Here is a 14,598-nt window from a genome sequence, read left to right as displayed (position 1 = left end):
ATTCATTGATCTGCTGATTCATTCAGTAAATTCTCCAAAGGTGTTACAACCAAGCAGCAGCGTTTAAAGGAGAAGTCTGGTATATTTTTCTTATTGTCAACAAATCCCATGAAAATGCTATAGTAATGTGCGGGTATCAAAGGCTGATATAACTTCTTGCTCTGTGCCATAGAGCTCATTTAAAAACACATCAATGCACTGTTGCACTGGGTGACATGTTATTATAAATATGAAATATTTGAGGCGTTTCTAAAGATTTACGGCTTCAGTAGAAACCAAACCTTTGGAACTATAATGTCTCCTGGTGCTATAGAGGATCTTTGTCAAGTCTAGGAAATCAAGCCTGATGATGGGATGAACCCTTGAAAGATGTGGGTGTTTTGTGGATACACCAAGGAAGGAGAGTCTAACAAAAGGTGCTAATGGACATAGCATCCAATATTTTTAGAGGTTTACCCATACTACTGACAAAAACTCTCTCAAGTGTGACCATTCTGTTTTTAGTTGTATCAGAAAGTCAACTTTATGGCCGTGCGATACCAAATCCCTTGAATGAACATTCAACCCATGAATCGCCATGTTGCTTAAATAACGTCTCTGAGCTGGATGAGACTGTCAAACACAAAACAATGTTACATTTCTGGACAAATACCAGCTCAGGGCCGTCCATCTGTGGTTTTGAAACACCAACTGATGAAAGTTAAGTGTCAACCTCTGAACAGAATAATAATGAGGCTTTTAGGAAGCGAGGCCTTTTTATTGCTGCTGTGTGGTGCACATTTTGCATCTCCAAAAACCTCTTGAGCCATGTCATTTCAAAAAGTACGAGTGTGTGTGTCCCACAGCAGATCACACAGGGTGTGAATTTTGGAAGTGTGACTGATTAGGAAACATCATAATTGCGTTGCACTTCCCTCTGAGATTCTCTATTTTGTTATATTTCATTCCCCATTCAATGCACAGTCTAGACTAGACTAATTGAGTGTCTATGGTGTTGATTCAGGCTATTAACCATCTGCGCTTCTTCCTCTCTCTGCCCCTCTTCTCATCCCTCTTTTCTCTGCAGGAGTTTGGAGGACTAGTAGGATGCTGAGTATCTTTCCTCCTCATCACTGTTCTCCACCCTGCTCTCCATGACCTGAGAGCGCCACCACAGCGGGAGGAACAAAAAAAAACAGAAAGAGAGAGGAAGAGGAGGGCAGAAGGCTAGGGAAGGAAGGAAAGAACACACTTTTTATTTTGTTGTTGTTTGTTTTCCCTTTCCAAAATGGCGGCGACGGAGGCCAGCGCGGCGCCGGTGGTCCAGGAAGACGGGAAAACCCCGGAGAGCAAGCCGGCAGAGGCCGAGCAACAGGCTAAAGACGCCAACGCAAAGTCAGAGACTGTCAACAGTGAAGTTGTCGATAAAGATGGCACCGCTGTCAACAGCGAGGTTGTTGATAACAAAGAGACAGTGACTAACGACACAGCGGCGGTGACAGGAGCCGAGGAGGGAGAAGCAGCAGCAACTGGGGAGGCAGCTCCTCCTCAGAGTTCGGAAAACGCCTCCTCTACTGAGCCCAAGACCTCGTTCTTGGACTCCTTCCTCAACAAGAGCGGCCTGGGGAAGGTGATGGGGGGAAGGAAGAAGAAAGAGCAGAGCACAGCCACTGGAGGAGGAGAAGAGAATGCCACTGAAGGAGGGGAGAAAGAGGGAGAGAAAGGAGGTGAGGAGGGTGCAGCAGCTGAGGGCGGAGCAGAGGGAGGTACAGCGATAGAGAAAGCTCCAGAAAATGGAGAGAAGGAGGAGGAGAAGAAAGCAGAGAAGGGCAAACCGGCCGAGGCTAAATCCACAGTTCGAGATTTAATTAGGAAGCCGGTGGCGAGGATCTTCTCCCATCGCAGCACCGAGAAGAAGGACGGTGCCGCAGCAGAACCCCAGAAACAAGTAATGGTCCGATCCAAGTCCTTGGACCGGATGGAAGATCCTGAAGCACTTAACACCACTGCAGACTCCACCATAGAGGAGGGTGCAGCAGCAGGAGGAGCAGAGGGAGGCGCAGAGGGAGGTGCAGAGGAAGAACAGAAAGCATCGTCCTCCTCGGCAGCCACCAAGCACATGAAACGCTGGCACTCCTTCAAGAAGCTCATGGCTCAGAAGGCTCACAAGAAGAGCGGAGGAGGAGGAGGAGAAGACCTTAAGGAGGATGGAGCTGAAGGAGGAGAAGGAGGCGGAGACTCCTCCACTCTGGACTCCAAGGAGTCGGGGCAGAAAAGGTGGAAGCTGAAACGCTCCTGGACCTTCCAGGGCCTGAAGAGGGACACATCTATGGTTGGCATCAGCGGTAAGGCCAAGGGTTCTGACAAAGACTCCGCTGACAACGCAAAGCCAGAGGAGGCGGCAGCGGCGGGAGGAGATGAGGGAGGAGAGGAGGCTAAGGCAGAGGGAGGAGCAGAGGAGGTTGAGATGGAGGGAGGGCAGGAAAAGGCTGAGGGAGGGGAGGAGGAGAAGGCAGCAACGGCGGGAGGTGTGACTGTGACGCAACATGCCAACGAGATCTGGACCTCCTTCAAGAAGCGCGTCATCCCCAAGTCCAAACGCGCCAACACAGAGTGCGCCCCCAGTGGGGAGGAGGATGCAACTACAGCTGCAGCCACAGGTTAGATGACAGAAATTGTGACTTTGTACCAAAACACAGCATCTGGTTGGGGCCACGTGTCACATTTATAAACATCTCCGATTTCTTTCAAACAACTGTTTGTAACACAAAAAGGTTAAATTATCCAATATTTCTCAAATAAATCCACAGATCAGAGTGTAGCAAAACTTTACACCATTAATCATCTCATGACCCCCCCTCCAGAATTATGTTGTGACCCTTTAGAGAAGGCCAGACACAGAGTTTACCATGGACACCATTCAAACATTCAAAGTCTGACACCGTGTTCACACACATTTCGTGTGTCCCTGTCCAGGGAGCACAGACAGGAGTTAGTGGCTTGCTAACTCTGGGGGAGGTAATGTAATTGAACATTGTCCCAAATAAAATATTCAACATCTGATGTGAAATTCTAGTCACACTGTGGCTTCAGTCAACAGCAAAGACTAAATTTAGCTGCCTCTCTGCTCTCTGGCTGCATACAGAAAATGGTACAAAAATACAGAACCCTGGGCTCATTTTTTAAACTGATTTTCAAGAGAGAATATCTACATTTTGGTTGGAGATCGGTATAAACGTATTCACTTTCAACCTAAATTCCTCTTTGTGACGAGCACAGCTCATCTTCCCGTAAAGAATGTGAGATTAAACAAATGGGCAAATGAGGTGCTTACTGTGCACCGGCGTTGCTTGAAAGTAGATACAATACAGAGTTGTTAAATTGCAAATCATATATTTTTTTCAAATCGATTTTTTTTTTTTTAATCCAATTTGGCTGGTGAGGAAAGTTGAGCCTTTAGCAGCTAAAGAGCCAGCAGAGTTGCTACATTGTTAAAAGTGCTAAAAGTAGAGTAAAAACTGGACTTGTATTCATCAGTTGGTCACGATCTTCATCCATACCAATTTAATAAGCCAGTGACAGGTGTGGCTGTATGTGTCAGTATATCTAGATTTATTTATTTCCCCCTAGTGGCTAAAAATGTATTAAGGCAGCCTTAAATTTAGTTACCAGTATACTAATTATTATGCTTGGGAAAATCATAAACTCACCTATCAATTAATATATTTTAATCCTTTGTGATCCTTTGATTACCTTTCAGAGGTAATCAATGAAAATCTCATTAGTCATAAGGAAGCTTTAACCCTGAACTCTTTTCTTCCCTGCAGGTGAGGATGGAGCAGCAGAGGAAGGCAAAGACGGCAAGTCAGCCAAGGTCAAGCGCACACATTTTGGCCGCGCAGTTTCTCTGAAGAACTTCATCCTGCGAAAGGGCAAGTCCACTAGTGTGGACATGGGTGAGGGTGCCAAGGAGGAGGAGGAGGAGGCCGTGGAGGGAGGAGAGGGAGAAGAGGCAGTGGAGGAAGGAGCTGCTGATGGTGAAGTTGACACAGCGGCCAAGGAGACCAATGACAAAGATGCAGGGGAGGAGGAGAAGACGCCGGCGGCGGAGACCGGAGGGGAGGCGGCAAAGGAGGTGGAGAAGATGCCAGTTGAAGCTCCCGTGACCAATGGGGAGAACGGCTGCTCCAACGGCACAGGGGAAGAGACCGCCGAACACAATCACCAGGAGGAGGAGAAGATGACGGGGGGCAGCCCTGTGAAGAAGAGCAAGGAGGCAGGAGGAGCGAAAGAGGAGAGCAACGCCAACATCATCAATGCCACAGCCGTGAACAGCGGTGAGTTAGAGCACGCCGACCGGGACTCTGATGAGACACAAAACAGCACCAGCAGCAAAGAAGGAGATACTAACAACAGACAACAACAACAAGCGCCAGCACTAATAAACGGTAGCAGTAAACAAACTAAAACCAGCTGTCAAGAACCTGAGCTAGCACTAGCCGTTAGCAGGGAGGAGGAGGGGGGAGGAAGGGAGGCGGAGTCTCCACAAAACAGAGGTTGTCACGATGGTGCAGAGTCATGTGACCAGGGAGAGAGGGAGGAGGAGGAGGAGATGAGGAAGCGGGATCTTCGAGAGGCAGCGGTGGCCATTGTTCAGAACGTGGTGTCAGCCGCAGCTGACCAATTAGAGAGGGAGCTGTGCGTCGACAACGGTCTAAATGGGTGTTACGCCGACATTTGATACTAAAAACATGCACACATAACACAAACACACATTTATGCACAGGTTAACCCATGTATGTGAAAATACACTGTTCACGTTAACACTTAAATTGTGCCAAATGTAAAATCACACATATTAGTACAGGCTATACACATTTCAACATTTTGGGAAACACACTTATATGGTTTTTTCCCCAAGAGTTAGGATATCTGTGGTTAAATAGAAGCGCTGGAGTCAGGATGTGGTAAACCTAGCTTAGCACAGAGACTGGAAGCAGGGGGAATCAGCTACCTTTGGCCCTGTCCAAAGTAAAAGAAAAATACACCAACATCTCTTCAACTCACTAAAGCCCCTTAACAAATGCTAAAACCTTCCCCAGTGACTAGGAACGTTTTGAGGAACTCATTGCGTTTTAACCGCAGGTCTAGGGCCTGTATTATATTCTATTGTATATTGTATATTATATTGTGGGGACACCCTCAAAAAGGCCCTGGTTGGGGGGTAGTACCTTCTGAAAGTACAGGAATGTTAGTAGTAGGGGTTTGCAGGGATGACTGTCGCTGATCGGTCAAACACACACAGCGTCTCTGCTTCAACTCGTTTACTGCGTCATTCATAGAAACAAGTAAGTGTTCTAGAATGGATTAAGGACCATTTTAGGAGGGGAGATAATTTCTCTTTGTTTGATAACATCGAAAGTAAAGTCAGGTTTTTCCAGAATCATAAAAAAAACAGAGAGAAAAAGAGAAATAGATGCTGTAAATGAGAGGGAAGTTTTTATGGCGGTTACGCTCTGAAGCACAAATAAATACCTATCAAACACTCACACAATGATTCTATGTGCAGACAGACATTACATTCAACATGCATCAGTAAATACTATGGAGCAGGCACACTGAGCTTCAGGCTGCAGTGTGTTTACCTCTGGGGCGAGACGTTGTTTGTCTAATATTCGCAGGTCTTAAGTCCACTATGGAAACTCAAACAACAATGGGCTGAGGCAACCTTTTAGTTCCTTGAAAAGTAGTAACAGGACTAAAATGAACAGGAACTTCTTGGTGGAAACATGGCTTAGTGAGCTTTACAGATGTTGGTAGGTGTATTTTTTTTTACTTTGGAGCCGGGCTAGCTGATTCCCCCTGTGTCTAGTCTTTGTGCTAAGCTAGGCTAACCACATCCTGACTCCAGCTCCATACTCAACATACACAGGATTAAATTGAAGAAGCGTATTTCCCAACATGATGAACTATATATATATTTTGTCCACACATAAGTAAAGCCACTGTATGTGCAGAACCACATAGGCATGTCAACTTTACCTGGGTGATTGCATGACACAATAATGCAGCAGTTCTTCCTGAGTTTTAATGAAATTGTAGTTGTTAAACATCCAGCGTGTGTTCGATAGACGAGAGAACGAGAGTTGGAAAGAGAGAGAAGCATCCCTTTTACTTTAGTGACTGCTAATTTCATTGTCATGTCAAGTTCAAAAACAGCCAAACAATCTAAACGATTTAACTTATTACAAGGACTCAGATGGTGAGTGCAGATTCCCAGGGCAGCTATGGTTAGAGGCTGGCTGTTCATGAACTTCTGTACAAATATATTTTACTGCTACATGGCACACTCTGTCACAGTGCAAGCTAACTACAGCCCCCACCAAACAGTCATGTTAGAGCAGTAACGTGTTTGATTCTCCGCTTTTACTTGGTGCAGTCATGACCTGAAGAAATTAATTGGATTTGGCATTGCTGTGAGGAAATACAAGGACAGAGATGCAATTTTACATCTTCTGATATTTTGAGCCATTTAGTTTCGAAGCAGTTTTCCAGCAAAGCTTCACTTCTCTTTGTACCGTTTTACTCGTTCCCACCTGGGACCCGAAGCTCGAAAGCTGCTGGACACTGGGTATGAGGAGGTGAAGTGCCTGTGAACCAGAAGGTGCTCTGTTCCCTCCTCCATTATTTATCAGTCCCAGCCTCCCTTCACCATTCAAGTGCAGTGTGAGGCTCTATGTCCAGCAACCCACCCCGCTTTGATCTCATGCAGCCCAGCAGATGTTTGTGGAGAGCACCGCATCTCCTGCTGCTGCGGTGCGATTTACTAGAAGCCCTTTTGTAGCTCAAACTCTTTGGCTAAAATTTAACTCCATTTAACGCCGAGCTTTGGCTCTGAACTATAATTGATCTGTGATTTTGGGTGATTTGTGATATTGGGCTGTATAAATTCAGTTGAATAGCCTACTCTCGCCAAATGGCGTATGTATGACGTTGCAATGGTAAGTCATTTTGCTTGCAATAAGAACGTCTTTCTTGCTTTTAGCGTGTCATTTGTACACCATGTAGTCTGCACTGACTGCAATATCAATGCATCCGTGTAACTACACTCTCAAGAGGCCGCTTATGGTGGATGGCTCAAACAAACAGGACTTTCAACCAGGAGACTGATATGAGATCAGTTTCAAGTTACATTAGTGACATGTTTTCCTTACTAATATTGTTTTGTTGCCTAAATATAACCACAACCTTTTCACTGTAACTACGTAGCATTAAGTGACAGGCTAAAAGCCTTTTCACAACGTTAACCTTGTAACATATAATGGAATGCGAAAAACCTAAAATCCTTTCTAATGACACGTGGAAAGATCAGTAAATGGCAGGCTATTGATATGCCTTCCCATGAGGTCGGGTTGGTTTCAGATATATTTTTTGTAAATGCGGTTTTATAGACCTAAACTGTAACTGACGCTTTCCCGTCATGTGGGGTGCTTGCTTTGGGAACAGCTTCCCATTTACAATTTACAAGCGTCATCGGGCTACTCAAAACAGTTGCATGATTGTAGAGTTAGTCTTCGAGGGCTAAAATACTGTGTGATCACAATTTAGCACTATTTGTCCATTCAATTTGGGTTAGATTTTCTTAAACAACGGACTTTGGCTGATGAAAAGCAGCCATTTTTGTTAGATTTTTCAGGCACATTTGTATTATTAACCACCATGTTATTTACAATAGAGTATTTAAATCAATTAAGTTAAAAGTTTGTCATCTCAAACTACTTTCTTTACATATGCATATTTACATATGCAACTATTCTCCCACAGTATGTCAGAAACAAGCGTATTGGCCCATGCACCATCCATTTTGGATGGAAATGATTTAACAATAAGAAATGATGACATAGATTTTTGTATATTTTATTTTCCTATCTACGTAATCAAAGTCCTCCAGCCAACGCTGAAAGTCCTTTCAGAAACAGTTGACTGTGAACTATTGCTAACCCATTTCAGTTACTATAAGATATTTGAATTGGACTGGGGAAGTTTTCTTTCTTTCTCTTCGTCTTCCATGCTAACGCTGAATGAGCCCCGTCTGCAGTGACACCAAAAGGATAATTGTCTCAGGAAATGTTTTGAAAGATAAACTAGCTATCTGCCGACAATTTTACTACAAATGTTCAAATTGAGTGCGTGATAAACAGCTGAGTCGCCAGGAAAGATTTTGGCATTGCACATTTTTGCAAACCATGGGATACATCAGTGTTGAAGTCAAGACCAGTTAAACCGAGACCAAGTAATGACCAGGACCAGAGTGAACCAGACAGGACCAGATCAGTGCGACTTGTCCCTCACAGCATGACACTTATAAAATAAGAGATAAAAAATTGAACATGCACAATCCTCAAATTGTTCTGAAAGATCCACATTCCAATAAAAACACCCAAAATCATCTTTATTCACTTCTTTTGTGTTTATGCATATAAGTGTAACATGAGAAATGTCTTGATAAAATAATCAAAAGACATTGCAGAGGTGAATTTTAGGTGTCAAAATTTGCCGTCGTTTTCTATGAGCAATCACAGTAATGTTAACAAATAAATCAGACAACATACGTTAATCCCATTGTTTGCAGAAACGTGCAATATAAAATAGTTTTTGCCGACTGAGTTGGTGATTATGTTTATGTTTTAGTAAAAAACGATGCTCAGCATTCATGCCTTTAGTGCAATCACCAAATTAACAAAAAAATGGAAGCTGCACAACTCCTTATTCTGTTTTCGTATGAGTAGGCTAATAACATGTTTTTGCCTTTTCAATGGACATTCTGAGAAGAACAGAAACAACTTATCATTGATTAAAAAAAAGTAAATGGAGTCTATAAACATGAAAACCATTTGTGACCTACAATAAGGGTTAAAACCACCAAAAGGTTCATTGCAGACTGTCGACCTTTGTGTTTTGGCCTCCCCCCTCCAGCTGATAGGCAGCTGGCTGCTAGCGCTAACTAGCTGTAGCTTAGGTAGTTAGCTCTCTGTTTGCTGTGGAAGCGAAAAGCTGGTTTAGCAGACATCAATAGAGTTGAGTCCATCAACGGATTAGTGGGCAAAATCAAAGTGTCACGGAGCCTCTTCAACAAGCCAGATTAACTCGCCTTCTCTCTCTGGGGGGAAGCAAACAGAAAGACATAAATATAGACAGATCAGACGATGGTCAGGTTATTTGATTTCAGGGAAAAATCTCCTTATGGTCAAGAGTCTGTGAGGGCAATGAGAGATGGACAGACTGTACGTCTTCCTGTTGGTTGTCAGAGATGATGATGATCCGCCATTATATTTTGACAACACTTTTCACATGAAACTGTTTGTTGTTGTTGTTTGCTTTGTGTACGTCCTTAACAAAAAATAACTTGAACTAACCCAACACTAGACCAACATCTGTACTAAACCACTAAACGCACATACAACATATAACCCTTTTTATGACTGTTTATTATTATTATCCTTTTTTCAAGACCTATTTTTTAATACATTTTTCAATCTCTTCTGTTATCATTTACCAGACAAAAAGGCGGGAAACGTGTGAGGCCACACAAAGAGGATTAGCACTGCCCGGGATTCGGTGAGCAAGGAGCTCTGAGCCCCCCCCCCCCCCCCCCCCCCCCTCCTCCTTCCTTCCCCTCCTCCTCTCTCCCTTCATCCCTCCTCCTTCCTCCCAAATAAACGGAGAAATCACGTGTTAACAGAACACCATGGTGAGAAAGAGAGATTGAGAGAATGAGAAAGATGCAATTCATGTAGATGACAAGTGAAAATAATAATTACTCAGAAAGCAATAATTCAAGCCCTTCTTTTTATCCCTCCATCCATCCATCCATCCATTCATTCATCCCCTTCGTCCGATACATGCAAACATACATACATACAAACATGTACATCCAGTGTTTTTATTCTTTTCTTTGCTTGTCTGTGAGATTTTATATTGTCTACGAGAGAAAAAAAGCTGAAATGTAAAAAAAAGAAAATCGAGACATCCCCCCCCGCCCCACCTATTTCCCCCGCTGCCCTATTTTCCAACTCTTCAAGCTACTTAACTCTGCTCTCTGTCTCTACCGACTCCATTTGGTGGATTTAAAGAAAAAAAAAGAAAAAAAGAAGACTGTTAGTTTTGTATTGACGGCCATTTTGGTTTGTAGTCCCCAGTCAAATCCCTCTCCGCCCCCCTCTCCCCATCTGCCCCAGTAGATATCTGACAGTACAGCAGGACTATGTTGCTACAGTATATAAACTGCCCTGAGGACTGCCACTTCCCAACCAACACTGCAATGTCTTCAGCTCTGTGTGATCAATGTTTTTAGACTGTTAAATTGTGTACATGAATTTAAAAAAAAGAAAGAAAGAAAGAAAAAAAAAACACCATCAAATATTAAAGTCAAAATGTTTTTTTTTCCTGTTTGGTTTGAATTCTCTTTATTCTTTCTTGTTTTATTTTTTAAAAACACATCTTCTCACTGTTACCGCAGTCTGGCGATATGCTGTAATTAAAAAAGATAATAATAATGATGATGTTTTGTTGGTCAAAGTTTCCACATGTCCGCTAGCAAATTGTCAAGAAAAAAATAGTACAATAAAGACTAAAATCTAACAACTAAACTGCAAGTCATTGTGGGCTTTTCTATTTTTGTCTAGATAATTGAAGTGTGTGCATCCGGGCGGGTTGGAGGGACAGGGCAGAGCGGGGGATGTTCATTAATCTGTGTATCGATAATCTCATCCTTTTACGTAATAGGCGGAGTTCTTTGTATTAAAGTAGATCTGCATGTATTATCTGGCAGCAGGCTGCTGGTGTTTCTTGTAGACAGGTGTGGACGTCCATATGCCAGCCCACCACCACTTACACTGTGTTTATATTTCTCACATTTAGATAAAACTGTAAAAGGACACTGTGACCCTGAGCCTTTTAATCACACATGTTTTAGTACATTAATTACCATCGAAATCTAAGTTATTTTAGTTGATAATAAAGAACATGCAGCTTAGGTTAAACAATGTCACAGTCAAGCTACAAGCATGTTCTCTGTATGGCCAAATGTATGTGGGCAGCCTCGACGACGTACTTAGTGCACTGGGGCTGTTAATCATGGTTTGATCAAGGCCCCTTTGTTCCTATGAAGGAAAATCATCATGTTGCAGCATAAAGTGTTATTTAAGAGTAGGCCATTGATTTACCAACCAGGACATCCAAAGGGTCACCAGAAAAATCGGAGGGGTTACAAGATGGTTAGCAAGATAGAAAATTACATTTAGGATTTGAAAAGTGTCGAAGAGCCAGTTTGTTGCAGAATCTGCCCTTTCATGAACCGCTTCACTTCCAACAGTCTCACAGCAATTGTGAAATGGTCACAAAATTGAAACCTAGTGTTTGTAGACATGGACTCAAATTTTCCATTTGTTTCTTGTCGCTCAAAAATAATGCCAATGGCAAGCCAATTAGAATCCTTTTTCAGGGTGGACACACAGATTAAACGCATCTACTACATGTACAACGATCAGAGGAAATTATGTGTTATGTTATTATGTTATGGGAGGGGTCAAACATAGGACTTTCAACCATGAGACCTGTGATCGAGACTGCGTGTTGTGAAAACTTCAGAAAAGTGTGACTCTTGTACCTTTCACAAAATCACAATCATTCTATATTGACCGGCAGGTGGATGCTATTTGCAATCAGCATACCGCCACTCCCCCATTTCTCTACATTAAGAAATACGCTGGGCGAGAGGTTTATCATGGAGAAAGCGGTGAAGCTGTTATAAAAGAAGCATACCCCTTCTGAAGAAATGCAGACAATAGTGTAAGGATTACAGATACTTGAACCCAAAAGCACAACTCGGAGACAAGATACAAGTTCAGTTCTTTTACTAGAGTTCAGGCAGGGTCAAAACCAGGAGGTCAGTCAAACAGGCAAAAAAATCCAAGGTCGAAAAACAGGCAGAGAGGGTCAGAACAGGCAGATCATGAACAATATAACGGTACGCTGGAGAACTTGGCAAAAACACACAAGACAATCTGGCAGGGAACAAGTGCAAGTGAGGGGACCTAAATAGTGAGGGCTAGTGAGGGAATGGGCTGCAGGTGAGATGGGTGTGGAGGACCAGGTGAGGGGAATGAGAGATGATCGGGTGTGAATGGTAGGATCTGAAATGACACGAGAGTTAATAAAACAAGCAGACCGGATGAAAACAAAATAATATGAAGGGGAATTCGTGACACAATAGTGTCAGAGTTGGAAGGCAGAAGCGTCATACTTTTCTGAAGTATTTCCACGGAAGTGACAATGACATATTAAGAGGCTTGGGCTGCAATGCGGGGAATGTTGTGTCTCCTGAGGTAAGGACGGTGGCTCAGGTAAAAAAAAAAAAAAATAGAAATGGTTTGAGTTTTTATGACAAAATTAAAAATAAGGAAAGAGGTGGAGGAGGAGGACAGGGACCGTCTGATCTGTCAGCTCGAGATCAGAGACTGGATGCAGTTATTGGACAAACATCCATGAGTGGGATATGTCCAAGAAGTCCAGCAAGGATTTTCATTAATTGTATTAGAACTGTATCAAATAGTTTGAATCTTCATTTAAAGCATATTCCATTTCAATGCTGCACAGCTTGTTTTTGTTGCATGTGTTATTTTACTATTTGTAGAATCATATTTCAATGGTGGCTGCGTTGCTTCTGACTCGTGTGATCCAAACATTTCCAAAGAATAACTCCAGAGTGTTGATAGGTTCAAAAGTCAACTTTGACTGAAAGAAGATAAATATAATTATTACCATCAAAATACATTTTTATCTTAAATTACTTAATATGTGTTGGCGGTAGTGGCGGGCCGTGCATTTTATACCTGGGCCTTCTGTGCTGTCCTAGTACACTTGAACCAACACCTAATAACCTCATTATGACGCCACAGCTACGGTTATTTGTTTCTAGGGGTGTAACAATACACGTATTCAAATTAAACTGTTCGGTACGAGGCTTACGAACCGAACGATACGTTTGAATAATACTAGTATATTTGGAAAATGCAGAAGCTTAAATTGTGGGAAACATAATGTTTTCGGTGGACTGTGCTCACGTAGGAGACGACGGGCTGTGTGAACTTTTGAACCCGGAACAATAACAAAAAACAGCTGAGGTCCGCACGTGTCTTCAGGGAGGCGAAGCTAAACTAGTTTAGCGGGGAAACAACAGCAGCTACTGATTCAGACAGGGCTAAAGCAATCGCCACACAATCCCCATTTCTCCAGACCATCATTCTTGCTTTGTAAAAAGAAAACAGCCTGAACAGAGACTCAAATGTCCGAACCTAACCCTGCGATGACGGGATGCTTTGTCATTAACGGACAAGTCAGAATCAATGTAATTAACACAATGACAAGAATAAACTCACAAGAATCAGTCACATATATTTATATGACAACAAAGCAACAAATCAATCCAGCAACACTGCAGCACTAGAGCACGAGCCATTCATATTATCATGTAGGGGAATGACATTGTGTTTTTTCAATGCAACGATTAACAATGTAAGAACAAATAAAATGAATAAATAAAAAAACAAGTACAAAGACAGTAAAGTGCAGGTAGCATTAAAGTGAGTAAAGTGCAATGAATGAAAAGTAAAAATGTACAGAATAAAAGAGCGAGCTTATCTGTAACAAGTTAAACAGTACACATTTCCATGTCCTAACTTCCAAATCACTCTAAACTTCATTTTCTTTACAGTCAGTGTCCCTCAGAGGGTCGACGGGCCACATGTTGAGACTCACAGCAGCAATAATAACACATGTCTAGCCGTCTGTGAAGTGCGTGGAGACAATAATTCCCTACTGTCAGTTGAAATCGGCAGCATACTGTCTTGCTGTCAGGCCAAATCTCTGGGATTATGTTATTACAGCTGTAATACCAGAGTACAGTAGCTGCACACGCATGCACGCACGCACGCACACACACACACACACACACACACACACACACACACACACACACACACACACACACACACACACACACACACACACTAAACTACCTCAGGAAAACTGATGCTTTGTGGTTTAAAAACGATTTAATGGACAAAGTGGGGTGATAATAATCATGTCAGTTTTGACAATATGTGGGAGTGTAAATGAACAGCAGTGAAATCCAGACTAACAGCGCTTCCTCTCTAAACTGGAAGCAGCTTTGAATAGCAGATGGAGAATATGTCGGGCTGCTGATAATGTTTTAGTGGTTACACTCGTCTTTAGATGTGTCTTTCATTGGGTTAGGTTTGAGGTCAAAGACATGGAGAGAGGCAGAACAGATGGATTACATGTCAGGATTACAACACAAAGACACTAGCTGCTAAATGTACACCTACAGTATGTGTACTGGGCTGAGATTAAATTACACTAGCAGATTTAAATATGTGAAGTGATTAGTAAAGTACTGACTCAGACATTTAGGCTCACTGCTATCATTAGATCATATTAGAATCTGCAGGAGGATTTGGGCTCAAGTTTAAAGACATTTTAAGCACAGAGAGGATGTTAAAACTCAGCGCAGTGGAACGTTCATTACACTGCACAGCA

General features: G+C 42.6%; 1 protein-coding gene across 1 annotated transcript; it reads left to right on the top strand.

Moving 5' to 3' along the window:
- Nucleotides 1-1,267: 1,267 nt before the first annotated feature.
- On the top strand, nucleotides 1,268-9,561 carry LOC142931498 (uncharacterized). Its single transcript, XM_076075445.1, has 3 exons — nucleotides 1,268-2,639; nucleotides 3,807-4,316; nucleotides 9,539-9,561. Exons 1-3 carry the CDS (start codon nucleotides 1,268-1,270, stop codon nucleotides 9,559-9,561), a joined length of 1,905 nt encoding a protein of 634 aa, XP_075931560.1.
- The last annotated feature ends 5,037 nt before the right edge of the window (nucleotides 9,562-14,598 follow it).

This window comes from Anarhichas minor, unplaced genomic scaffold, assembly GCF_050575085.1.
Source record: "Anarhichas minor isolate MPS153535 unplaced genomic scaffold, ASM5057508v1 ptg000052l, whole genome shotgun sequence".
In the NCBI taxonomy this organism is placed as follows: Eukaryota; Metazoa; Chordata; class Actinopteri; order Perciformes; family Anarhichadidae; genus Anarhichas; species Anarhichas minor.
This window is presented reverse-complemented; position numbering and strand designations above follow the sequence as displayed.